At 51.2% G+C, this 26970-nt stretch overlaps 2 protein-coding genes across 2 annotated transcripts; both read right to left on the bottom strand.

Moving 5' to 3' along the window:
- Positions 1–176: 176 nt before the first annotated feature.
- On the bottom strand, positions 177–12552 carry KPTN (kaptin, actin binding protein; the record flags this gene model as incomplete). The annotated part of the gene is made up of 12 exons (XM_053968556.1): positions 11617–12552; positions 10584–10666; positions 9415–9499; positions 8566–8620; positions 7893–7968; positions 7172–7245; positions 6501–6610; positions 4854–4934; positions 3709–3772; positions 3140–3275; positions 1650–1823; positions 177–896 (listed from the first exon to the last, which is right to left on the bottom strand). Coding segments are annotated over exons 1-12 (2505 nt in total), but the record flags the coding sequence as incomplete, so codon positions are not given.
- Positions 12553–13450: 898 nt separating this feature from the next.
- NAPA (NSF attachment protein alpha) lies at positions 13451–26959 on the bottom strand. The gene is made up of 12 exons (XM_053968559.1): positions 26723–26959; positions 26385–26611; positions 25030–25109; positions 23917–24033; positions 21901–21947; positions 21488–21565; positions 19212–19267; positions 17840–17924; positions 16699–16803; positions 15919–15987; positions 15318–15368; positions 13451–14708 (listed from the first exon to the last, which is right to left on the bottom strand). The coding sequence occupies exons 2-12, from the start codon at positions 26492–26494 to the stop codon at positions 14607–14609; spliced, it is 900 nt and encodes a 299-aa protein (XP_053824534.1). The 5' UTR covers positions 26495–26611; positions 26723–26959; the 3' UTR covers positions 13451–14606.
- Positions 26960–26970: the final 11 nt, after the last annotated feature.

Genomic DNA, 26970 nt, shown 5'->3' with positions numbered 1-26970 from the left:
GGGAGCCTTTGGGGGACCCCAAACCCCAGCCGGGACCCCCAAACCCTCCCCAAATTCCCCTGGACCCCCCCTGGACCCCAAATTCCCCCCAAATCCCCCCAAAAATCCCCCAAAATCCCCCCCCCCAGTCCCTTCTGGGGACCCCAAATTCCCCAAAATCCCCCCAAAATCCCCCCCAAAAAATCCCCCAAATCCCCCCAGCCCCATTTCAGGGAAGGATTTTCGGGAATTTTTCCCGGGAATTTTTTTATTGGGATTTTGGGGGGGGGGAGGGGCCCCGCGGCCCCCCCCCCCCCGCTCTCCTCTTCCTCCTCTTCCTCCTCCTCGGCCCTTGCCCGGGATTTTTCCCGATTTTCCCGGGATTTTTCCCGATTTTCCCGGGATTTTTCCCGATTTTCCGGGTTTTTTTCCCAATTTTCCGTCTTTTCTTCCCATTTTCCCGCTGTTTTCCCCCATTTCTCTGTGTTCTTTTCCCATTTTTCCGGTTTTTTTTCTTGTTTTTCTGCGGTTTTTCCCACTTTTTCCGTGTTTTTCTCCTGCTTTCCCAGGTTTTTTTCCCAACTCTCGGGGTTTTTCCCCCAATTTTCCGTGGTTTTTCCCCAATTTTCCGTGCTTTTTTCCCGTTTTTCCGTGTTTTTTTCCCATTTTTCTGTGCTTTCTTCCCGTTCTTCGGGGTTTTCTCCCCAGATTTCCTCTTTTCCCTCCCGTTTCTCCGGCGTTTTTTCCCGTTTTTCCATATTTTTTTCCCGTTTTTCCATATTTTTTTCCCGTTTTTCCGTGGTTTTTTCCCGTTTTTCCGCGTTTTTTTCCCGTTTCTCGGGGTTTTGGCCCCGTTTTTGCTGCACCTCCCTCCGCAGGCGCTCCCGGAGCAGCCGCGCCGTCGGCTCCAGGCTGTGCTGGGCGGCGGGAATGGGAGGGGGAATTTGGGGAATTTGGGGAATTTGGGGGATTTGGGGGATTTGGGGGATTTGGGGGATTTGGGAATTTGGGAATTTTGGGGGAATTTGGGGATTTTGGGATTTGGGGGATTTGGGGGATTTGGGGATTGGGGAATTTGGGGATTTGGGAATTTGGGGAATTTGGGGAATTTGGGGATTTGGGGGATTTGGGGATTTGGGGATTTGTGATTTTGGGGAATTTGGGAATTTGGGAATTTTAGAATTTGGGATTTTGGGAATTTTGGGAATTTTGGGATTTTGGGGATTTGTGATTTTGGGGATTTGGGATTTTGGAGATTTGGGAATTTGGGATTTTGGGGAATTTTGGAAATTTTGGAATTTGGGAATTTGGGGATTTGGGGATTTGGGATTTTGGGAATTTTGGGATTTTGGGAATTTTGGGATTTGTGATTTTGGGGAATTGGGGACTTGGGATTTTGGGAATTTTGGGATTTTGGGAATTTTGGGATTTGTGATTTTGGGGAATTGGGGATTTGGGAATTTTGGGATTTGTGATTTTGGGGAATTGGGGATTTGGGATTTTGGGAATTTTGGGATTTTGGGAATTTTGGGATTTGTGATTTTGGGGAATTGGGGATTTTGGGGATTTGGGGATTTGGGGGATTTGGGGATTGGGGAATTTGGGAATTTTGAGATTTGGGGATTGGGGAATTTGGGAATTTTGGGAATTTTGGGATTTGGGGGTCCCACCTGGAGCACGTGCAGCCCCCCCAGGCAGACCACGGCCAGCTCCTGCAGCCCATCCCCCGTCAGGTCGAGCGGCTCCAGCGCCAGCAGGGGGGAGGGGAAGCGCCGCGCCCAGAGCGGCCGGAATTGGCCAAAATCGCCCGAATCCGCCCCGGAATATTTGTAACACAGCAGCTCCTGGCAGGGGGTGGGGAAAAGGGGAATTGGGGGGAAAATGGGAAATAATGGGGAATAAATGGGAAATAATGGGGAATAAATGGGGGAATTGGGGAAATAATGGGGAATAATGGGGAATAATGGGGAATAAATGGGGAATAAATGGGGAATAATGGGGAAATCGGGGGAAAATGGGAAATAATGGGGAAAAATTGGGGAAATTGGGGGGAAAATGGGAAATAATGGGGGAAATTGGGGAATTTGGGGGAATTGGGGAAAATGGAGAAAAATGGGGGAAATGGGGAAAAATGGGGGAAATAATGGGGAAATGAGGGAATTTGGGGGAAATTGGGGGGAATTGAGGGAATTCGGGGGAAATTGAGGGAATTTGGGGAAAATGGAAGGAAAATGAGGGAAATTGGGGGAAATTGGGTGGAATTGAGGAAATTTGGGGGGAATTGAGGGAATTTGGGGGGAATTGAGGGAATTTGGGGGAAATTGCTGGGAATTAAGGGAATTTGGGGGAATTTGGGGAGGGAATTGAGGAATTTGGGGGAATTTGGGGAGGGAATTGAGGAATTTGGGGGAATTTGGGGGGGAATTGAGGGAATTTGGGGGAATTTGTGGGAATTGAGGGAATTTGGGGGAATTTGGGGGAAATTGCTGGGAATTAAGGGAATTTGGGGGAATTTGGGGGAAATGCTGGGAAATAAGGGACTTTGGGGGAATTTGGGGAGGGAATTGAGGAATTTGGCGGGAATTAAGGGAATTTGGGGGAATTTGGGGGAATTTGGGGAGGGAATTGAGGGAATTGAGGGAATTTGAGGGAATTGCTGGGAATTGAGGGAATTGAGGGAATTTGGGGGGAATTGAGTGAATTGCTGGGAATTGAGGGAATTGAGGGAATTTGGGGGGAATTGAGGGAATTTGGGGGAATTTGGGGAGGGAATTGAGGGAATTTGAGGGAATTGCTGGGAATTGAGGGAATTTGGGGGAATTTGGGGCGGGAATTGAGGAATTTGGGGGGGGGAATTGAGGGAATTTGGGGGAATTTAGGGCGGGAATTGAGGGATCTGGGGGGGAATTGAGGGAATTTGGGGGAATTGCTGGGAATTGAGGAATTTTGGGGGGATCTGGGGCGGGAATTGAGGGATCTGGGGGGGAATTGAGGGAATTTGGGGGAATTGCTGGGAATTGAGGAATTTTGGGGGAATCTGGGGCGGGAATTGAGGGATCTGGGGGGGAATTGAGGGAATTTGGGGGGAATTGCTGGGAATTGAGGAATTTTGGGGGAATCTGGGGTGGGAATTGAGGGATCTGGGGCCCCGGGCTCCCACCTGGCCGTAGGTGCCCAGCAGGATCTCGGCGGCGCCGTCGAAGTCGACGTCGGTGACTTTGGCGCAGACGACGGCGTCGGAGCCGCGGCTCCCGGGCAGCTCCAGGGGCTCGGCCAGGCCCCGCCGCAGGAGGCGCCTGGAAAGCCAAAAAATAACCAAAAAACAACCCAAAAAAAAATCCCAAAAACTCCTCCTCCCAAAAAAAAATCCCGACAAAATCCCAGTAAATCAAAAAAAATCGCGAAAAAATCCCCCAAAAATCCGGAAAAATACAAAAAAATCCCAGAATTCCCCCCCCCAAAAAAAATTACCCCAAAAATAAAATTTAAAAAGACCCAAGAGCCCCCCCACCAAGAAATATCCAGAAAAATAACCCCCCCCCCCAAAAAAAATTTCCCGGAATCCCCCAAAATTCTCCAAGCTTTCCCCAAAAATTCCCCAAAAGTTTGGGAATTCGGGGATTTTTGGGAGGGAATTTTGGGGAATTTTTGGGAGGGAATTTTGGGGAATCTTTTGGGGGAATTTTGGGGAATCTTTTGGGGGGAATTTTGGGAATTTTTGGGGCTCACCGATAAACCACGGCCGCCTCCAGGGTGCTGCTCACCAGGAGGCTCCAGGAATCCTCGGGATCCTCTGCGGGGAAATCGGGAATTTGGGCAATTTGGGGAATTCCGCCTTCTCCCAGGTTTTTCCCCATTTTCCCATTTTTTTCCATTTTTCCCATTTTTTCTCCCATTTTTCCTGTTTTTTTCCCATTTTTCCCATTTTCCCCCGTATTTCCCCTGTATTTTCCCCTGTATTTTCCCCATATTTTCCCCATTTTTTGCCCATTTTTGCCCATTTTTCCCATTTTTTCCCCCGTTTTTCCAGATTTCCCCGTTTTTTGCCAATTTTTCCCATTTTTCCCCATTTCCCCCCATTTTCCCCCATATTTTCCCCATTTTCCCTGTTTTTTGCCCATTTTTTTCCCATTTTTCCCATTTATTCCCATTTTCCCCCATATTTCCCCCGTATTTTCCCTGTTTTCCCCATTTTTCCCGTTTTTTCCCATTTTCCCTGTTTTTTTCCCCTGTATTTTCCCCATTTTCCCTGTTTTTTGCCCATTTTCCTCATTTTTTTCCATTTTCCCCATTTTCCCCCGCATTTCCCCATTTTTCCCCTGTATTTCCCCCATTTTCCCTATTTTTTGCCTATTTTTCTCCATTTTTCCCATTTTCCCCCCCATTTTTCCCATTTTCCCCATTTTCCCCCATATTTTCCCCAATTTTCCCATTTTTTCCCTGTATTTTCCCCATATTTTCCCCTGTTTTCCCCATTTTTGCCCATTTTTCCTTATTTTTCCAACTTTTGTCCATTTTGGCCCATTTTTCCCATTCCCCCCCCCCCCCGTATTTTCCCGTTTTCCCCGATTTTTTCCCCATTTTCCCGTTTTTTTGCCCATTTCCCCCGTTTTTTTGCCCATTTTTCCCGTTTTTTTTGCCCATTTTTCCCCGTATGTTCCCCGTTTTTTGCCCATTTTTCCCGTTTTTTTGCCCATTTTCCCCGTTTTTTGCCCTTTTTTCCCGTTTTTTTGCCCATTTCCCCCGGTTTTTTGCCCATTTTTCCCGTTTTTTTGCCCACTTCCCCCGGTTTTTTTGCCCATTTTTCCCGGTTTTTCCCCGTATTTTCCCCGTTTTTCCCGATTTCGCCGTTTTTTGCCCCGTTTCGCGCTCACCGGCGCCCCCTGCGGGCAGCGGGAAGAGCAGCACGGCCGAGATGGGCCCGTCCTGCTGCGCGCTCCAGCTCTGCAGCACCGCTGGGAAATGGGGCGAAAAACCGGGAATTCGGGAAAAACAAACGGGGGGAAAAAACGGGAATTCGGGAAAAACAAACGGGGGGAAAAAACGGGAATTCGGGGAAAACCGGGAATTCGGGAAAAACGGGGGGAAAAACGGGAATTCGGGAAAAACAAACGGGGGGAAAAACGGGGAATCGGGAAAAACAAACGGGGGGAAAAACGGGAATTCGGGAAAAACAAACGGGGGGAAAAAACGGGAATTCGGGAAAAACAAACGGGGGGAAAAAACGGGAATTCGGGGAAAACCGGGAATTCGGGAAAAACGGGGGGAAAAACGGGAATTCGGGAAAAACAAACGGGGGGAAAAACGGGGAATCGGGAAAAACAAACGGGGGGAAAAAACGGGAATTCGGGAAAAACAAACGGGGGGAAAAACGGGGAATCGGGAAAAACAAACGGGGGGAAAATGGGGAATTGGGGAAAAACGGGGGAAAACGGGGAAAACGGGGGGGAAAACGGCGATTTTGGGAATTTGGGGATTTGGGGAATTTTGGGAATTGGAGATTTTGGGGAATTGAAAATCTAGGAATCTGGGGAATCGTGGATTTTGGGATTTGGGAATTTTGGGAATTGGGGAATTTGGGATTTAGGAATTTTGGGAACTTGGGAATTTTGGGATTTGGGGAATTTTGGGAATTAGGGAGTTGGAGATTTTGGGAATTGTGGATTTTTAGGATTTGGGGAATTGGGGATTTTTGGAATTGGGAATTTTGGGATTTTGGGAATTTTGCAATTTTGGGATTTGGGGAATTTTGGGAATTGGGGATTTTCGGGATTTGGGGATTTTGGGGATTTGGGAAATTGGGAATTTTGGGAAGTGGGGGTTCAGGAATTCAGCAATGTTGGGAATTTGAGAATTTTGGGGAATTTTGGGAATTAGGGAGTTGGGGATTTGGGGGTTTGGGAATTGGGGATTTCGGGAATTTCGGGATTTGGGAATTGGGAATTTTGGGAATTTCGGGATTCAGGATTGGAGATTTTGGGATTTCGGGATTTGGGTATTTGGGGATTTGGGATTTGGGAATTTGGGGAATTGGGGGTTCAGGATTTCAGGATTTTGGGATTTGGGATTTTGGGATTGGGGAATTGGGGATTTCAGGAATTTCGGGATTTTGGGAATTGGGAATTTTGGGAATTTCGGGATTTGGGAATTGGGGGTGTGGGGATTTGGGATTTGGGGATTTCAGGATTTGGGATTTGGGAATTGGGAATTTCGGGATTTGGGGATGTGGGATTTGGGAATTTCGGGAATTTTGGGATTTGGGAATTGGGGGTGTGGGGATTTGGGATTTTGGGATTTGGGGATTTCAGGATTTCAGGATTTCGGGATTTTGGGAATTGGGGTTTTCAGGAATTTCGGGATTTGGGAATTTCGGGAATTGGGGATTTCAGGATTTCAGGATTTGGGAATTTTGGGATTTCGGGATTTCGGGAATTGGGGATTTCAGGATTTCAGGATTTGGGATTTCGGGATTTCGGGAATTGGGGATTTCGGGAATTTGGGAATTTGGGGTCGGGTCTCACCGCCCGAGGCCTCGTCCACGCGCGCCGCCCGCACGAAGCCGCTCTGGCAGCCGAGCGCCGAGAGGCGATGGCCGGAGCCGGGCAGGGAGCGGACGTCGAGCCAGAGCACCCTGGAACGGGGCAAAAAACGGGAAAAATGGGAAAAAACGGGAAAAACAGAGAGAAATGGGATTGGGCGTGGAGCTACAGCACCCTGGAACGGGGCAAAAAACGGGAAAAATGGGAAAAAAATGGGGAAAAAAAGGGAAAAACAGAGAGAAATGGGAAATCAGGGACTGGGCGTGGAGCCAGAGCACCCTGGATCGGGGCAAAAAACGGGAAAAATGGGAAAAAACGGGAAAAAAACGGGAAAACCAGAGAGAAATGGGATTGGGCGTGGAGCCAGAGCACCCTGGATCGGGGCAAAAAACGGGGAAATCGGGAAAAATGGGAAAAATCAGGAAAATCCAGGAAAAGACCAGGAAAAATCACGGATAAATCAGGGAAAATTAGGAAAAAAGCAGGGAAATTCGGGGGAAAATCAGGAAAAATGGGGAAAATCTGGGGAAGATGGGGAACATCCGGGAATTTGAGGGGAAATCCGGGAATTTGAGGGGAAATCCGGGAATTTGAGGGGAAATCCGGGAATTTGAGGGGAAATCCGGGAATTTGGAGGAGCCGCGGGGCCGTACGTGCTGGGAACGTCCTGGAGCTCCGGGAAGAGCAGCTGGATCGGCTGCTCCTCGAACTGGTGAGAGCCGGGGTTCTGGAAAATGGGAAAAATGGGAAAAATGGGGAAAAATGGGGGAAAATGGGGGAAAATGGGGGAAATGGGGAAAAAAATGGGGGAAAATGGGGGAAAATGGGGGAAAAATGGGGGAAAATGGGGGAAAATGGGGAAAAATGGGGAAAATGGGGGAAAATGGGGAAAATGGGGAAAAATGGGGGAAAATGGGGAATGGGGAAATGGGAAATGGGGAAAAATGGGAAATGGGAAATGGGAAATGGGAAATGGGAAATGGGAAATGGGAAATGGGAAATGGAGGGAAAAAAAGGGAAGAAAAAGGAAAAAGGGAGAAATGGAAAAGGGAAAAGTTACCGGGACGTTCCCCGGGGAATTTGGGAATTCTGGGGGATTTGGGGCATTTTGGGGCATTTTTGGGGTGTTTTGGGGAGTATTTGGAGCAAATTTTGGGGTGTATTTTGGGATATTTTTGGGATGTTTTTGGGGTGGTTTTGGGATGTTTTTGGGATGTTTTTGGGATGTTTTTGGGATGTTTTTGGGCTGTTTTTGGGGATGTTTTTGGGGTATATTTTGGGATGTTTTGGGGATGTTTTTGGGGTATATTTTGGGATGTTTTTGGGATGTTTTTGGGATATTTTGGGATATTTTGGGGTGTTTGGGGGTCTCACCTCTCTGTACAGGTGGATGGCGGGGTCGTTCCCGCTCAGCAGGAACACGGTCTCCAGGTGCTCCCCCACACGGACCCTGCAGGTTTGGGGAATTTTGGGGATTTTTGGGGATTTTTGGGGTCTCCAGGTGCTCCCCCACACGGACCCTGCAGGTTTGGGGAATTTTGGGGATTTTTGGGGATTTTTGGGGTCTCCAGGTGCTCCCCCACACGGACCCTGCAGGTTTGGGGAATTTTGGGATTTTTGGGGATTTTTGGGGTCTCCAGGTGCTCCCCCACACGGACCCTGCAGGTTTGGGGAATTTTGGGGAATTTTGGGGAATTTTGGGGTCTCCAGGTGCTCCCCCACACGGACCCTGCGGGTTTGGGGATTTGGGATTTGGGGGATTCTTGGGGATTTTTGGGGATTTTTGAACATTTTTTTGAGGTTTCTTTGGGGTTTTTTGGGGATTTTTGGAAGTTTTGGGGATTTTTTTTGGGGGGGGGGTTTCTTTTGGGATGTTTTGGTGACTTTTGGGGTTTTTTTTTTTATTTTTTGAGATTTTTGTGAGAATTTTTTGGGGTTTCTTTGGTGTTTTTTTGGGGATTTCAGGATTTTTTGTTTGTTTGTTTTTTAGGGGATTTTGTGTATTTTAAAGCATTTTTGGGGGGATTTTTGGGATTTTGGCACTCACTGGGCGTGGCACAGCTGGAAGGGGGTGAAGCGAAGCTCCAGGTTCAGGCAGCTCTCTGGGGGGGGGGAGGGACAGGGACGTTTTTGGGGGTCCCAAACCCCTTTTTGGGGGTCCCAACCCCATTTTTGGGGGTCCTAAACCCCTTTTTGGGCTCTCTCATCCCCATTTTTGGGGGTCCCAATCCCATTTTTGGGGGTCCCAAACCCCTTTTTGGGGGTCCCAGCCCCATTTTTGGGGGTCCCTGATCCCATTTTTTGGGGTCCCAGCCCCATTTTTGGGGTCCCAGCCCCATTTTTTGGGGTCCCAGCCCCATTTTTGGGGTCCCTGATCCCATTTTTGGTGTCCCAGCCCCATTTTTGGGGTCCCTGATCCCATTTTTGGTGTCCCAGCCCCATTTTTGGGGTCCCTGATCCCATTTTTGGGGTCCCAATCCCATTTTCGGGGTCCCCGATCCCATTTTTGGGGTCCCAATCCCATTTTCGGGGTCCCCGATCCCATTTTTTGGGGTCCCAGCCCTGTTTTCATGGTCCCTGATCCCATTTTTGGGGTCCCCATCCCTATTTTTGGGATCCCAGCCCCATTTTCGGGGTCCCTGATCCCATTTTTTGGGGGTCCCAGATCCCATTTTTTGGGTCCCAGCCCCATTTTTGAGGTCCCCGATCCCTTTTTTGTGGGTCCCAGCCCCATTTTCGGGATCCCAGCCCCATTTTCGGGGTCCCTGATCCCTTTTTTGGGGGTCCCAGCCCCATTTTCGGGGTCCCTGATCCCATTTTTGGGGTCCCTGATCCCATTTTTTGGGGTCCCAGCCCCATTTTTGGGGGTCCCAGCCCCATTTTCGGGGTCCCTCACGGGCCACGGAGTCGAGGTCGAACTCGCAGCCCGGCTCGTAGTCGCAGTAGATGTTGAGGAAGGGGCTGGGCTTGTCCCCCGAGTCCTGGGGGACCCCAAAACCCCTCAGAGACCCCCCAAAAACACCCCTGAGACCCCCCAAAAACACCCCTGAGACCCCAAAAACCCCTCAGAGACCCCCCAAAAACACCCCTGAGACCCCAAAATCCCCTCAGAGACCCCCCAAAAACACCCCTGAGACCCCAAAAACACCCCTGAGACCCCAAAATCCCCTCAGAGACCCCCCAAAAACACCCCTGAGACCCCAAAAATCCCCTCAGAGACCCCCCAAAAACACCCCTGAGACCCCAAAATCCCCTCAGAGACCCCCCAAAAACACCCCTGAGACCCCAAAAATCCCCTCAGAGACCCCCCAAAAACACCCCTGAGACCCCCCAAAAACATCCCTGAGACCCCAAAATCCCCTCAGAGACCCCAAAACCCCTCAGAGACCCCAAAACCCCTCAGAAACCCCCAAAAACACCCCTGAGACCCCAAAACCCCCTCAGAGACCCCCCAAAAAACCCCTCAGAGACCCCCCAAAAACACCCCTGAGACCCCAAAAATCCCCTCAGAGACCCAAAAACCACCTGAGACCCCCCAAAACACCCCAGATCGCCCCAAAAAACCCTCAGAGACCCCCCAAAAACACCCCAGAGACCCCCAAACCACCTGAGACACCCCAAAAAAACCCTCAGAGACCCCAAAAATGGCCCCAGACCCCCAAAACCCCCCAGGACCCCCCAAATCCCCTTGAGACCCCCACAGGACCCCCCAAAATCACCCCAGGACCCCCCCAGGACCCCTCAAATCCCCCCCAACCGCCCCAGACCCTCCCCCAGGACCCCCCAAATCCCTTAAAATCCCCTCTGAGCCCCCCAGACCCCCTGAATCCCCCCAAGACCCCCCAAATCCCCCCCAAATCACATCTGAGACCCCCCAGACCCCCCAAAATCCCCCAAATCCCCCCAAATCACATCTGAGACCCCCCAAGTGTCCCCAAAACCCCTCAAATCCCCCCCAATTCCCCCCTGAGAACCCCCAGATCCCCCAAAGTCCCCCCCAAATCCCCCCAAATCCCCTCTGAGACCCCCCCAGCCCCCCCAAAACCCCCCCAGCCCCTCCCCCACCTTGATGAAGGTGATCCCCACCACGAGGCCGCGCTGGGGGGGGGATTTGGGGAAGGAATCGATGGAAACGATCTCGGCGTCCACTGCGGGGGAGGGGCGCTCAGGGACCCCCAAAAACCCCCCCAAAACCCCAAAATCCCCCCCAAAGAGCCCCCAAAAAATCCCCAAAACAGCCCCAAAATATCCGCCCAAAAAATCCAAAATTCCCCCAAAATCCCCCAAAGAGCCCCCAAAAAATCCCCAAAATCCCCCCAAAAAACCCCAAAATCCCCCCGAATAGCCCCCGAAAAATCCCCCCAAAAAACCCCAAAACACCCCCAAAAAGCCCCCAAAATATCCCCCCCAAAAAACCCCGAAAAATTCCTGAAAACCCCCAAAATAGTCCCCAAAATACTCCCCAAAACCCCTTAAAATTCCCCAAAAAAACCCTAAAAAAAACCCCAAAAAATCTCCAAAAATTCCCAAAAAATCCCTAAAAAAGCCCCAAAAATTCCCAAAAAAATCTCTAAAAAATTCTCTAAAAATTTGCAAAAAAACCCTAAAAAAGTCCCAAAAATTTTCCAAAAATTCCCAAAACATCCCTAGAAAAACCCCAAAAATTCCACAAAAATTCTCTAAAAAAATCTCACAAATTTCCCAAAAAATTCCCCAAAAATCCCTAAAAAAACCCAAAAATTCCCAAAAAAAATCTCTAAAAAAATCTCCAAAAAATCTCCCAAAAATTCCCCAAAAAATCTCTAAAAAAATCTCCAAAAATTCCCCAAAAATCCCTAAAAAAGCCCCAAAAATTCCCCCAAAAAATCTCTAAAAAAATCTCTAAAAATTTGCAAAAAAAACCACCTTAAAAAGTCCCCAAAAAAACCCTAAAAAAGCACCCAAAATTTTCCAAAAATTCCCCAAAAAATCTCTAAAAAATCTCCAAAATTTCCCCAAAAATTCCCCAAAAATCCCTAAAAATAACCCCAAAAATTCCCCCCAAAAAATCTCCAAAAATTCCCCCAAATTCCCCAACCCCCGTTCCCGTTCCCGGTACCGGGGATGTAGGTGAACTGCAGCTCCCGGGCCAGCGGCCGCAGGCGGGGCCGCAGCTGCCGGTACCGGAACAGCAAAACCTTCCCCTTGAGAGCGGCCGCCAGCAGCGCCCCGGGAGCACCGGGAGCACCGGGAGCACCGGGAACCGGGACAGGACCGGGAACCGGGACAGGACCGGGAACCGCGTCAGGAACCGGGGCAGGACCGGGAACGGGAGCGGGAACGGAACCGGGAACGGGAGCGGCCGCCAGCAGCGCCCCGGGGCCGCCGGGAACCGGCACCGGGACCGGGGCAGGAACCGGGACAGGACCGGGAACGGAACCGGGAACCGGGGCAGGAACCGCGTCAGAACCGGGAACAGCAGCGGGAGCGGGAACCGGGACAGGAACGGGCACCGGGACTGGGTCAGGGACCGGGACAGGAGCGGGAATGGAACCGGGAGCGGGAACCGGGACAGGACCGGGAGCGGGAGCAGAACCGGGATCCTGAGCCGGGCCAGAACCGGGAGCGGCTCCAGGATCCCGGACCGGGACAGGATCGGCACCGGGAGCGGGAACCGGGACAGAACCGGGAACGGGACACCGGACCGGGACAGAACCGGGACAGGGAACGGGAGCGGCACCGGGACCCCGAACGGGGCCAGAACCGGGAACGGGGCCAGAACCGGGAGCGGGGCCCCGAGCGGAGCCCGAAGCGGCCCCGGGAGGCCGGGCCGGGCCGGTGCCGGTGCCGGTGCCGGTGCCGGTACCGGGCGGGCCCGGCAGCGCCGCCAGCCCGTACACGTTGCTCTGCGAGCCCAGGCGGCTGAAGCTGTCCTCAACCAGCGGGCACCGGGCCCAGCGGCGCATCCCGGCACCGGGACCGGGACACGACCGGGACAGAACCGGGACACAACCGGAACACGAGCGGGACCGGGACGGGGACAGAACCGGGACAGGGACGGGACAGAACCGGGACACAACCGGAACAGGACCGGGACCGGGACCGGGAGCGAACCGGGCCAGGCAGCGCCGCCAGCAGCCCCACCGGGAGCGAACCGAGAGGAACCGGGTCAGAACCGAGAGCGAACCGGGAGCAAACCGAGAGGAACCGGGCGGAACGGGGATTGAACGGGGCCAGAAGCGGGAGGAACCGGGAGGAACCGGGAGGAGCGGTGCCAGAACCGGGCCCGGCAGCGCCGCGGGCAGCCCCACCGGCAGCGCCGCGCCGGGGCCTTGCGGGGAGCGCGGCGCGCGGCGATGACGTCACAAACATCGACAGGGACGGTTCGGCGCCGTGGGCGGTGCTTGAGTGGAAGCCCCGCCCGTTGTGGGCGTGGTTAAAGCGACATAAAAGGTAATTGAGCGTTGCTCCGCCCACGGAGGGCGTGGTTTGCGAAGGGGCGTGACCAAAAGGAATTTTGGGGGGTCCGGGGGGAATTTTGGGGTCAAAAGAGGAATTTTGGGGCTCTTTGAGGGGATTTTGGGAAAATGACGCAGCCCCTCCCCCTTCCCACCTGGCCACGCCCCCGAAAATTAGGGGACGCCCCCCCAAACCAGGCCACACCCCCAAAATCCAGGGAACTCCCCCAAAATCAGGGGACACACCCCCAAAATCAGGCACCGCCCCCAAAGAAGCCACACCCCAAAAATCAAGGGACACACCCCAAAATCAGATCACGCCCCTAAAACGAGGCCACGCCCACAAAATCCAGGGACCGCCCCCCAAAAACCAGAGGAAGCAACCCCAAAAATCAGACCACGCCCCCTCAAACCCAGGAAACGCCCCCTAAAATCAATGGGGCACCCCAAAAAGTAGGCCACGCCCATAAAAACGAAGCCACGCCCACACAGGAGGCCACGCCCCAAGGCCAAAGCCGGCCATCTTTAATCGGGGTCCCCCGGGCCGCGCAGCAGGGGCAGGAATGTTCCAGAAGGGCCCGGCCGGGGGGAATTTGGGGGATTTTGGGATTTCTCAGCTGATTTTGGGGTTTTTTTCGGGGATTTTTGGGTTTTTTGGGGATTTTTTTCCGAGGGTTTTTCAGCGGATTTTTGGGTTTTTTTCTGGGATTTTTGCGGCGTTTTTTGGGTATCTTTTGAGCCGTTTTTGGGGCATTTTCGGGGTGTTTTTTGGCCATTTTTTGGGGCGTTTTCAGGGTATTTTTTTGGTGGTTTTGGGCCGTTTTTGGGGCATTTTTTGGCCGTTTTTGGGGTATTTTTGGGCCATTTTTGGGGCATTTTTTGGCCGTTTTTGGGGTATTTTTGGGGTATTTTTGGGCCATTTTTGGGCCGTTTTCGGGCTGTTTTCGGGGCATTTTTGGGGTATTTTCGGGCCGTTTTCGGGGTATTTTTTGGGCCGTTTTTCGGGCCATTTTTGGGGTATTTTCAGGCTGTTTTCGGGGCATTTTCGGGCCGTTTTCGGGGCATTTTTGGGGGCCATTTTGGGGTATTTTCAGGCCGTTTTCGGGGTATTTTTTGGGCCGTTTTTGGGCCATTTTTGGGGTATTTTTGGGCCATTTTCGGGGTATTTTTTGGGCCATTTTTGGGGTATTTTCAGGCCGTTTTCGGGGCATTTTTTCGGGCCATTTTGGGGTATTTTCAGGCCGTTTTCGGGGCATTTTTGGGCCGTTTTCAGGGTATTTTTTGGGCCGGTTTTGGGCCATTTTCGGGGTATTTTTTGGGCATTTTTCGGGCCATTTTGGGGTATTTTCGGGCCGTTTTCGGGGTATTTTTTGGGCCGTTTTCAGGCCATTTTGGGGTATTTTCGGGCCGTTTTCGGGGCATTTTTCGGGCCATTTTGGGGTATTTTCGGGCCGTTTTCGGGGCATTTTTGGGGTATTTTTTGGGCATTTTTCAGGCCATTTTGGGGTATTTTCGGGCCGTTTTCGGGGTATTTTTTGGGCCGTTTTCAGGCCATTTTGGGGTATTTTCGGGCCGTTTTTGGGGCATTTTTTGGGCCGTTTTTGGGCCATTTTGGGGTATTTTCGGGCCGTTTTCGGGGTATTTTGGGGGCTCAGCGCAGGTCCTGCTCCTCGCCCGGGATGCTCCTCTTGATGCGCAGCAGCAGCGACGTCAGCCACTGGTCCAGGCGGGACACGGCGTCGAACTCCTTCACCTGCGGCACCGGGACGGGGGGAAAGTCGGGGGAATCGGGGACAAACGGGGAAATCGGGGTGAATTATGAGGAAATTGGGGAAAATCAGGGGGAATTGGGGGGAAATTGGGGAAAAACGGGGGAAATTGGGGGGAAATTGAAGTGATTGATGAGGGAATTGGGGAAATTGGGGAAAAACGGGGGAAATTGTGGGGAAATCAGTGGGAATTTGGGGGGAAATTGGGGGAAATTGGGGAAATTGGGGTGAAATTGGGGAAATTGGGGTGAATTATGAGGAAATTGGGGAAATTGGGGAAACTGGGGGGAAATTGGGGAAATTGGGGGGAAATTTGGGAATTTGGGGGGAAATTGGGGAAAATCGGGGGGAAATTGGGGAAATTGGGGATTTTCAGGGAGATTTGGGGAAATTTGGGGGATTTGGGCGGAAATTGGGGGGATTTGGAGAGTTTGGGGCGAATCTGGGGAATTCTGGGGCGGTTTTGGGGTGATTTGGGTGAATTTGGGGTGGTTTTGGGTGGGCTTGGGGTGATTTGGGGTGTTTTGGGGTGATTTTGGGTGGTTTTGGGGTGATTTTGGGGTGTTTTGGGTGGTTCTGGGGGTGCCACGTACGGCGTCCGTGAAGGCGTCCACGTTCTGCTCCTCGTGCGCCTCCAGGAGCTTCTGGGGAGGAGGAGGAGGAGGAGGAGGGGGAGGGGGAGGAAGGCTCAGAGCCCCCAGCTCCCCCAGACCCCGCCGGGATTCGGGGATGGGGGATTCGGGATTTGAGGATGAGGAAGATGAGGATGAGGAAGATGTGGACGACGGGGAGAATGAGGATGAGAAGGAAGGGCAGGATGAGGAGGAAGAGCACGAAGATGAGGATGAGGAAGGAGAAGGAGAATATGGGATGAGGATGATGGAAGATGAAGAGCAGGATGAGGATGATGATGAGGAAGGGGAGGAAGGAGACGAGGAGGGGATGGGCATGAGGATCAGGATGAAGATGAGGATGATGAAGAGGAGGATGAGGAGGTTCAGGACGAGGATGAGGATGATGAAGAGGATCAGGATGGAGGTAAAGATGAGGATGAGGAGGATGGGGATGAAGAGGAAGAGGATCGGGATGAGGATGAAGATGGAGATGAAGATGACGAGGATGATGATGAAGATGAGGATGAGCAGGAGGAGGAGCAGGAGGAGGAGGAGGAGGAGGGAGGGGAGGAAGGCCGACCTTGATGAGTTTGCACTCGCGGCAGTCGGAGAAGGCCGGGAACATCTCCTCGTAGCGCTGCACGGCCAGCTGGGACGGGGAGTTCATTAACCCTGATTAGCCCTAATTAATGCTAATTAGCCCCTAATTAACGCTAATTAACCCCTAATTAATGCTAATTAGGCCGTTAATCACCTTGGCGTTGGGCATGTCCACGCAGAAGTGGCACAGGGCTGCCCTGAAGGAACGCTCCGATCCCAATCCTCAAGTAAGCCAATTAAACCCCAAATTAACCCCTAATTAACCCAATTAACCCCTAATTAACGCTAATTAAGCGGTTAATCACCTTGGCGTTGAGCATGTCCACGCAGAAGTGGCACAGCACTGCCCTGAAGGAACGCTCAGATCCCAATGCCCCAAATCCCCAATTAAACCCCCAATTAACCCCAATTAACCCCTAATTAATGCTAATTAGGCCGTTAATCACCTTGGCGTTGAGCATGTCCACGCAGAAGTGGCACAGGGCTGCCCTGAAGAAACGCTCTGATCCCAATGCCCCAAGTAACCCAATTAAATCCCAAATTAACCCAAATTAACCCCTAATTAGCGCTAATTAGCCCCTAATCAATGCTAATTAACGCTAATTAAGCGGTTAATCACCTTGGCGTTGAGCATGTCCACGCAGAAGTGGCACAGGGCTGCCCTGAAGAAATGCTCCGATCCCAATGCCCCAAATCCCCAATTAAACCCCCAATTAACCCCAATTAACCCCTAATTAACGCTAATTAGGCCGTTAATCACCTTGGCGTTGAGCATGTCCACGCAGAAGTGGCACAGGGCTGCCCTGAAGAAATGCTCCTTGGCGCTGTACTTGAGCAAGGGGCTGTCCATGGCCACCGCCCCCACCTGGAACGTTCCGGAACAGCCGGGAATGCCGCAGTCCCCAAATCCCAAAAGGATTCAGGGGGATCCCAAAGGATTCAGGGGGATCCCAGAGGGTTCCGGGGATCCCAGAGGATTCCAGGGGTCCCAAAGGATTGAGAGGATTCCAAGGGATTCCAAAGATCCCAAAGGATTTGGGGGGATCCCCAAAGGATTCCGGGGGAAATTCCGGGAATTCTGGGGTCCCCAAAGGATTCCGGGGGGATCCCCAAAGGATTTGGGGAATCCCAACAGATTCCAGGGAATCCCAGAGGATTTGGGGGATCCCAAAAGGATTCTGGAGATCCCAAAAGGATTTCAGGAGTCCCAAAAGGATTCTGGGGATCCCAAAGGATTCCAGGGAGACCCCAAAGGATTTGGGGGATCCCAAAGGATTCCAGGGAAATCCCAAAGGGGGGACGGGAGGGGGGAGCAGGAAATGAGGGAAGGGAAGAAGAGGAAGAGGAGGAGGAAAAGGGGAAAAAAAACCTTCGGGATCAGACCCCGAATCCTTTGGGATCAGAGCCTCAAATTTTGGGATCAGAGCTTCAAATTTTGGGATCAGAGCTCCAAATCCTTTGGGATCAGAGCCCAGAATTTTGGGATCAGAGCTTCAAATTTTGGGATCAGAGCCCCAAATCCTTTGGGATCAGAATCCCAAATTTTGGGATCAGAGCCCCAAAAATCTTTTAAGATCAGAGCCCAGATTTTGGGATCACAGCCCCAAAATCCTTTGGGATCAGACAACGATTTAAAAAAAGCAGGGACAGGGAAAAAAAAAAAAAAAAGAGCAGGAAAATGAGAAAACCACGAAAATGGTGAAAAAGCTCCAAAAATCGAGGGAAAAAACAACAGGAAAATGAGGGGAAAAGCAGGAAAATGAGGAAAAACAACAGGAAAATGAGGGGAAAAGCAGAAAATGAGGAAAAAACAACAGGAAAATGAGGGGAAAAGCAGGAAAATGAGGAAAAAAAGCAGGAAAAGAGGAGGAGGAGGAGGAGGAGGAGGAGGAAGGCCCCACCTGCTCGTAGATGTCGATGGCGCGCGGGAACTGCTCCAGCTGCGCCGCGTACGCCGCCACCTTCAGCAGGCACTTATTGGCTGAGCTGGGAAACAGAATTCCCAAAAAACCACCAGGTCCTGGAAACGCCGGGAAAACCCCAAATCCCAGCGAAATCCCCCAAAATCCCAGCGAAATCCCAAAAAATCCCATCTAAAAACCTCCAAATCCCACCGAATAAAACCCCAAATCCCAGCGAAATCCCCAAAAATCCCAGCAAAATCCCAGCCAAAATACCAAAAATCCCACCAGAAAAAACCCAAATCCCACTGAAATCCCAAAAAATCCCATCTAAAAACCTCCAAATCCCACCGAATAAAACCCCAAATCCCAGCGAAATCCCAAAAAATCCCAGCGAAACCCCACCCAAAATCCCCAAATCCCACCTGAAAAAGCGGAAATCCCAAAAATCCCCCCCAAAAAACCCCAATTCCCACCCAAATCCCAAACACCCTCGGCCAGCACTGGTTGGCTGAGCTGGGAAATGGACCTGGGGGGGGGCAGAATTCCCAAAAAATCCCCAAAATCCCGGAAATCCCACCCGGACAACCCCAAATCCCACCCAAATCCCAGCCAAAATCCCCAAAATCCCGGAAATCCCACCTGGAAAACTCCAAATCCCACCCAAATCCCAGCCAAAATCCCCAAAATCCCAAAAAACCCCAAATCCCCCCCAAACCCCAGATCCCTGCTGGGAATTGGGAATTTGGGCCGGCCCGGATCCCAAAAAACCCCAAACCCCGGAACTCCGCCCCCAGCCCCTCCCAGATCCCGGGATCCAGCGGGATCCAGCGGGGAGGAGGAGGAAGGAGCAGGAACCGGATCCCCTGGGATCCGCTGGGATTTGGGCCAGGATCGATTGGGATCCCCTGGGATCCGCTGGGATTTGGGCCAGGATCGATTGGGATCCCCTGGGATCCGCTGGGATTTGGGCCAGGATCGATTGGGATCCCCTGGGATCCGCTGGGATTTGGGCCAGGATCGATTGGGATCCCCTGGGATCCGCTGGGATTTGGGTCAGGGTCTTGGAAACCAGGCCGGGATCCCTCGGGATCCCCCGGGATTTAGACCGGGATCGATTGGGATCCCCCGGGACCACTCGGGATTTGGGTCGGAGCCACCTGGATCGGGTCGGGATCTGTTTGGATCCCCTGGGATCTGTTGGGATCCCTCGGGCTCCGTTGGAATTCGGGCCGGGATCCCCCAGGATCCGTTGGGATTTGGGTTGGGATCTGTTGAGATTCCTCGGGATCCATTGGGGGTTGGGCCAGGAGCAGTTGGGATCGGTCGGGATCTGGGTTGGGATCCCCCGGGATCCCCCGGGATCCGGTACCTGGTGGATTCCTCCCCTTTGTAGTAATCGGCCGCCTGCTCGTAGTGGGCGACGGCCTGGGGGGAGAACGGGGAAAATCCGGGGTCAGATCCCAAAAAATCCCCCAAAATCTCCCAAAAAATCCCCCCCAAAATCCTCAAAAAAATCCCAAAAAATCCCCGAAAATCACCCCAAAAAAAATCCCCCCAAAATCTCAAAAAAAATCCCCCCAAAAATTCCCAAAAAATTACCCAGAAAATCCCCCCCCCCCAAAAAATTCCCCCAAAAATCACCAAAAAATCACCCAAAAATCCCAAAAAATTCCCTCCAAAAATTCCCCCGAAACACCGCGGAGAAACGGGATCCAGCCAGGGAAAGCCCAGGGGAAAAAAAACCGGAAAAATTCTGGAAAAATTCTGGGAAAATTCTGGGAAAATCCCTGGAAAAATCCCGGGAGAAAAAACGGAAAAAATCCTGGAAAAATCACAGAAAGATCCTGGGAAAATAACCTGAAAAATCCAGGAAAATCCCAGAAAAATCCTAGGGAAAAAAAAACCCAGAAAATTGTGGAAAAATCTGGAAAAATCCCAGAAAAACTCTGGGAAAATCCTGGAAAAATGGGATGGAAAAATGGGATAAAAAAGAGGTAAAAAGCGAATAAAAATGGGATAAAAGAGGGATAAAAAGCAAGATGAAAATGGAATAAAAAAAGGATAAAAAAAGGGTAAAAGTAAGATTTAAAAGATAAAAATGGAATAAAAATGGATAAAAAAGAAAATAAAAATAGGATAAAAAAATAAAAATGGGATAAAATGAGGATTGACATAAAAAAGGGATTAAAAAGGGATAAAAAATGAGATAAAAACGGGATCTACAAAGGATAAAAATGGGACAAAAAAGGGATAAAAGGAACAAAAAAGGGGCTCTGGAATCCACGGAAACGGAGCAGAATTCCTTGGGAAAAAACTGGGAATGAGACTGAAAACACAAAGGGACAGAAAGGGAAAAAAAGCAAAATTCCGGAGAAATTCCGGGAGAAATTCCAGGAGAAATTCCAGGGGGGAAGGGACGGCCCCGGAGCCGCCCCCGCTCCATCTGCTCCGGGCGGAACATCCCGGAGAAATCCCGGAAAAATCCCAGAGAAATCCTGGAGAAATCCTGGAGAAATCCCAGCAAAACACCCCCAAAATTCCCAATCGCCAGAAAAGCAGCAAGCGCCCAGAAAAAATCCCAAAATTCCCAGAAAAATCCCCCAAAATCTCCAAAAATTCCCCAAAATTCCCCCAAAAATCCCAGAAAAATCCCCCAAAACCTCCAGGATTTTCCCAGAATTTCCCCGGATTTTTCCAGGATTTTTCCCGAATTTTCCCCACGTTTTTCCCAAATTTTCCCTACATTTTTCCTGGATTTTCCCCAGATTTTTCAACGGATTTTTGCCGAATTTTTCCAGGGTTTTCCCAGAATTTCCCCAGATTTTTTCCAGGATTTTTCCCAGATTTTTCCTGAATTTTCCCCACATTTTCCCCAAATTTTCCCCAGATTTTTCCTGAATTTTCCCCAGATTTTCCCGGATTTTTCCTGAATTTTCCCAGATTTTCCCCAGATTTTTCCCAAATTTTCCCCACATTTTTCCTGAATTTTCCCCACATTTTTCCCGGATTTTTCCGGGATTTCCCCACATTTTTCCCAAATTTTCCCCACATTTTTCTCAGATTTTTCCCGAATTTTCCCCACATTTTTCCCGAATTTTCCCCAGATTTTTCCCAAATTTTCCCCGATTTTTCCCCGGATTTTTCCCACATTTTCCCCGATTTTTCCCCGGATTTTCCCCAGATTTTCCCCGGATTTTCCCCGGATTTTCCCTGATTTTTCCCCGGATTTTTCCCACATTTTTCCCGATTTTTCCCCGGATTTTCCCCGGATTTTTCCCACATTTTTCCCGGGATTTCCCCGATTTTTCCCCGGATTTTTCCCAGGATGTTCCCCGGATTTTCCCCGGATTTTTCCCACATTTTCCCCGGATTTTCCCCGATTTTTCCCCGGATTTTTCCCACATTTTTCCCCGGATTTTCCCCGGATTTTTCCCACATTTTTCCCGATTTTTCCCCGGATTTTCCCCGGATTTTTCCCAGGATGTTCCCCGGATTTTCCCCGGATTTTTCCCCGGATTTTCCCCGGATTTTCCCCGGATTTTTCCCAGGATGTTCCCCGGATGTTCCCCGGATTTTCCCCGGATTTTTCCCAGGATGTTCCCCGGATGTTCCCCGGATTTTTCCCAGGATTTCCCCGGCTTTCACCTTCTCGATGTCCAGCAGGTCGCTCTCGTAGATCTCGGCGATGGAGATGTGGTGCTTGGCAGCGATGGTGAAACGGCCCTGCGGAAACACGGAATGCCTCAGGGAAAAACGGGAATACCCTGGGAAAAATGGCAGCTTTCCATGGGAAAACCGGAATGTTCCGTGGGGAAATGGGAATTTCCCAGGAAAATGGGAATATTGCATGGGATAAGTGGGATTATTCTGGGGAAAATGGGAATGTTGTGTGGGAAAATGGGAATTTTCCATGGGAAAAAATGGAAATTCTCCAGGAAAAATGGGATTACTCGGGGGAAAATGGGAACGTTCTGTGGGAAAATGAAATTATTCCAGGGGAAAATGGGAATTCCAGGGAATTCCGGGTGGGAATTGCGGGATGCCCGCGCCGCTCTCACCATGTCCGTGTAGATCTCGATGGCGCGCAGCAGGCACGTGACAGCCTCTGGAAAAAAGGGGGAAAATGGGGAAAATGGGGGAAAAATGGGGAAAAAATTGGGGGAAAATGGGAAAAATGGGGGGAAATGGGAAAAAATGGGGGAAAATGGGGAAAATGGGGAAAATGGGAAAAAAAGGGAAAAATGGGGGGAAAATGGGGAAAAATGGGAAAAAAGGGGGGAAACGGGGGAAAAAAAAGGAAACAAAGGGAAATTTGGGGAAAAACAGGGAAAACAGGGAAAAATGGGGGGGCAATGGGAAAAAACGGGGAAAAAATGGGAAAAAAACGGGAATGGGGGTGGGAAGAGGCCCAAATCCTCGGGATCTGACCCCAAATCCTCGGGATCTGACCCCAAATCCTCGGGATCTGACCCCAAATCTTTGGGATCTGACCCCAAATCCTCGGGATCTGACCCCAAATCTTTGGGATCTGAAATCCTTGGGATCAGAGCCCAGGTCCTCAGATCTGACCCCAGAAATTTCAGGATGAGCCCCAAATTCTGGGATCAGACCCCAAAATCTTTGGGATCAGAGCTCCAAACTTCCCAGGATTAGAACCCCAAAATATTCAGGATTGGACACCCCCAAATCCTCGGGATCTGACCCCAAATCCTCAGGATCTGACCCCAAATCTTTGGGATCTGACCCCAAATCCTCGGGATCTTCCCTGGAATTTTTAAGGATGAGAACCCCAAAATTTGGGGAATCAGCCCCTCAAACCCTTGGGAGCAGACCCCAAGAATTTCAGGATGAGATCCCAAATCCTCAGATCTGACCCCAAAATCCTGGGGATCAGAGTTCTGCCACAAAAACGCAGGAATTCTGCTCAAAACCATGGGAATTGTGCCCAAAACTCTGGGAATTGAGCCCAAAACTTTGGAAATTCTGCCCAGAACTTTGGGAATTGAGCCCAAAACCCCGGGAATTCTGCCCAAGCCCCAGGAATTGTGCCCAAAACCCCGGGAATTCTGCCCAAACCTTTGGGAATTGTGCCCAAAACCCCGGGAATTCTGCCCAAACCTTTGGGAATTGTGCCCAAAATCCCGGGAATTCTGCCCAAACCTTTGGGAATTGTGCCCAAAACTCTGGGAATTGTGCCCAAAACTCTGGGAATTGAGCCCAAACCTTTGGGAATTGAGCCCAAACCTTTGGGAATTGAGCCCAAACCTTTGGGAATTCTGCCCAGAACTTTGGGAATTGTGCCCAAAATCCCGGGAATTCTGCCCAAACCTTTGGGAATTGAGCCCAAAACCCCGGGAATTCTGCCCAAACCTTTGGGAATTCTGCCCAAAATCCCGGGAATTCTGCCCAAACCTTTGGGAATTCTGCCCAAAATCCCGGGAATTCTGCCCAAACCTTTGGGAATTGTGCCCAAAGCCCGGCTCCATCTGCCCAGCCCTGGGGGTCCCCGGCTGGGAGCGGATCCCAGCCCAAATTCCAGCTGGGGAGGGTTACAGGGAATTCCGGGAATTTCAGGGGGATTTGGGGGAGTTTTAGGGGGATTCTTGAGAATTTCAGGGAGTTTTTTGGGAATTTTAGGGGGATTTTCCTAAGATTTAAAGAGATTTAAAGGAACTCTCCCGGGATTTAAACGGATTCTCCCAGGATTTAATGGGATTTTCCAAGGATTTAATGGGATTTAAAGGTATTTTTCCCAGGATTTAAGTGGATTTTCCAAGGATTTAATGAGATTTCGGTGGATTTTCCCAGGATTTAATGGGATTTTCCAGGGCTTTAATGGGATTTAAAGGAATTTTCCCAGCATTTAATGGGATTTTCCAGGGCTTTAATGGGATTTAAAGGGATTTTTCCAGGATTTAGTGAGATTTTCCAAGGATTTAATGGGATTTCAATGGATTTTCCCAGGATTTAAAGGGATTTTCCCAGCGTTTCCATGGGATTCCGGGGGCAATTCCCACCCCCCACAGCCCCAGACCCCCCAGAATTCCCAGATTTCCCGGAATTCCCAGCCCCACCCTGTGGATCCGCTTTCCTGAAGGCGTTGCCGGCGTCCACGAGGTTGGAGGCGGCGTCGTGTTTGCTCTGGAGCTGGAGCTGGAGCTGGGCAGCGCGGGAGAACGCCCAGCCCGCCTCTGGAAAACAGGGAAAAACAGGGAATAAACACCGGGAAAAACCTGGGAATTCATGGGATAAACCCTGGGAATTCCCTGGGAATTCATGGGATCAATAACAGGATTCCTGTTTGCTCTGGAGCTGGAGCTGGGCAGCGCGGGAGAACGCCCAGCCCGCCTCTGGAAAACAGGGAAAACCAGGGAAAAACATGGGAAAAACAGGGAATAAACCCTGGGAATTCATGGGATAAACCCTGGGAATTCACTGGGAATTCCCTGGGAATTCATGGGATCAATAACAGGATTCCTGTTTGCTCTGGAGCTGGAGCTGGGCAGGAGAACGCCCAGCCCGCCTCTGGAAAACAGGGAAAAACAGGGAATAAACACCGGGAAAAACCTGGAAAAACACGGGAAAAACATGGGAAAAACATGAAAAAAAGCCAGGGAAAAAAAACATGGAAAAACATGGGGAAAGCATGGGAAAAGCAGGGAAAAACATGGAAAAACCTGGGGAAGTGATGAGATAAACACTGGGAAAACCTGGAATAAAGCTGGGAATTTATGGGGAATTCGTGGAGAACTCATGGAATAAACACCAGGAAAACACTGGGAATAAAGCCTGGGAATTCCTGGGGTAAACATTGAAAAACATTGGGAATAAACCCTGGGGATTCATGGGATAAACATTGGAAAACATTGGGAATAAACCCTGGGAATTTGTGGGATAAACTGTGGGAATTCATGGGATAAACACTGGAAAATATTGGGAATAAACCCCGGGAATTTGTGGGATGAACCCTGGGAATTCCTGGGGAATCGATGGGAATTCCCACATTCCCAGCCTCTGGAAAACTCCTCTGGTGGGAACAGCACCCCAAGGACCCCCAAAATCCCAGAATTCCCAAAATTCCCAACATTCCCAGCCTCTGGAAAAGGGGCTGGGGGCGGGAACGGCACCCCCAGGAGTCTGGAATTCCGGGAATTCCGGGAATTCCCGCATTCCCGGCCGGCACTCACGGCTCCAGTTTTTGGCCATCTTGAAGAGGTTGGCGGCGCGGGCGTAGCACTCGCAGGCCTCCTCCAGGCGTGAGGAGCCCCTGGGCACGGGGAAAAACGGGAATTATCCCGGGAAAAACGGGAATTATCCCGGGAAAAACGGGAATTCCGGGAGTTATTGTGGGATAAAACAGGGAAAAACGGGAATTATCCCGGGAAAAACGGGAATTCCAGGAGTTATTGTGGGATAAAACAGGGAAAAACGGGAATTATCCCAGGAAAAACGGGAATTCCGGAGTTATTGTGGGATAAAACGGGGAAAAACGGGAATTATCCCAGGAAAAACGGGAATTCTGGGAGTTATTGTGGGATAAAACAGGGAAAAATGGGAATTATCCCAGGAAAAACGGGAATTCTGGGAGTTATTGTGGGATAAAACGGGGAAAAACGGGAATTATCCCGGGAAAAACGGGAATTCCGGGAGTTATTGTGGGATAAAACGGGGAAATACAGGAATTATCCTGGGAGAAATGGGAATTCCAGGAGTTATTGTGGGATAAAACAGGAAAAACGGGAATTATCCCGGGAAAAACGGGAATTCCAGGAGTTATTGTGGGATAAAATGGGGAAAAACGGGAATTATCCCGGGAAAAACGGGAATTCCGGGAGTTATTGTGGGATAAAACAGGGAAAAACGGGAATTATCCCGGGAGAAATGGGAATTGCAGGAGTTATTGTGGGAGTTCTGGGAGTTATTCTGGGGAAAACCAAGGAAAAGGGAATTTTCCTGGGAATTTTTTCTGGGAATTCCGAGGGACACGGAGGGAACCGTGGGGGGAAAACGGGAACTGGGAATGGGGGGGGGGGGGAAATGGGAATTTGGGAGGGGGAAAATGGGAATTTGGAGTAGGAAAATGGGAATTTGGGGTGGGAAATGGGAATTTGGGGTGGGAAATGGGAATTTGGGGTGGGAAATGGGAATTTGGGGTGGGAAAAGGGGCAATTCCGGGGGTCCTTCTCAAGGAAATCCCCAATTTCCCCTCAGGACCCCCCAATTCCCCTCCCCCACCCCAATTTCCCCTCAGGACCCCCCCAATTCCCCTCCCCCACCCCAATTTCCCCTCACGACTCCCCTCATTTCCCCTCCCCCACCCCAATTTCCCCTCATAACTCCCCTCATTTCCCCTCCCCCACCCCAGATCCCCCTCAGGACCCCCCCAGTTCCCCTCCCCCACCCCAGTTCCCCTCACGACTCCCCAAATTTCCCGCCTTTTCCCGCCTTTTCCCCCCTCAGGCCGCCATGTCCCCCCCCCCTTCCCCAGCGCCCCCCTCAGGCCTCCCGCGCCCTCCCCGCCGCCGCCGCCGCCCGCACGCACCCGAAGAGGCCCCCGAGGAAGGACTGCGCGCCCCGGACCTTCCGCTCCGCCTCGCTCAGCAGCCGCCGCGCCTCCTCCTCCTTCCCCGCCGCCGCCGCCGCCGCCGCCATGACGGCCCCGCCGCCCCACGTGACCCCCGCGCCGCCTCACGTGACCAGGAGCGCCCCCCCTTCCACCCGGAAGAAGCGCGGCCGCTCCGCAGCGGCGCCCCCTGGCGGGCGGGAGGACTGGAGAAAAAAAAAATAAATAATAATTTATGGGCGTGGTTGATGCAAATTAGGACGCGCCACCGGGCAGGCGGGACGGCAGGGTTGGGGGCGGGGTTTATGGTAATTTACAGCGCCTGGGGGGCGTGGCGGGCGCAGCTTCGGGCCGTGGATTGTCGCTGGTTCCGTGGTGGGGCGTGGTTTATGGAAATGAGAGCTCCAGGGCTGGCGCGCCGCGGCTCGGGGCGTGGTTTATGCTAATACCCTTCATTTCTGGGCGTGGTTTATGCTAATGTACTTCATTCCGGGCGTGGTTTATGCTAACGCACAGCCCTCTGGGTGTGGTTTATGCTAATGAGAGGTCCCCCGGGGGGGGCTTG

Source organism: Vidua chalybeata, chromosome 35, assembly GCF_026979565.1.
Source record: "Vidua chalybeata isolate OUT-0048 chromosome 35, bVidCha1 merged haplotype, whole genome shotgun sequence".
NCBI classification, from domain to species: Eukaryota; Metazoa; Chordata; class Aves; order Passeriformes; family Viduidae; genus Vidua; species Vidua chalybeata.
The sequence above is the reverse complement of the archived record's forward strand: the minus strand, read 5'-3'. Positions and strand labels throughout refer to the sequence as shown.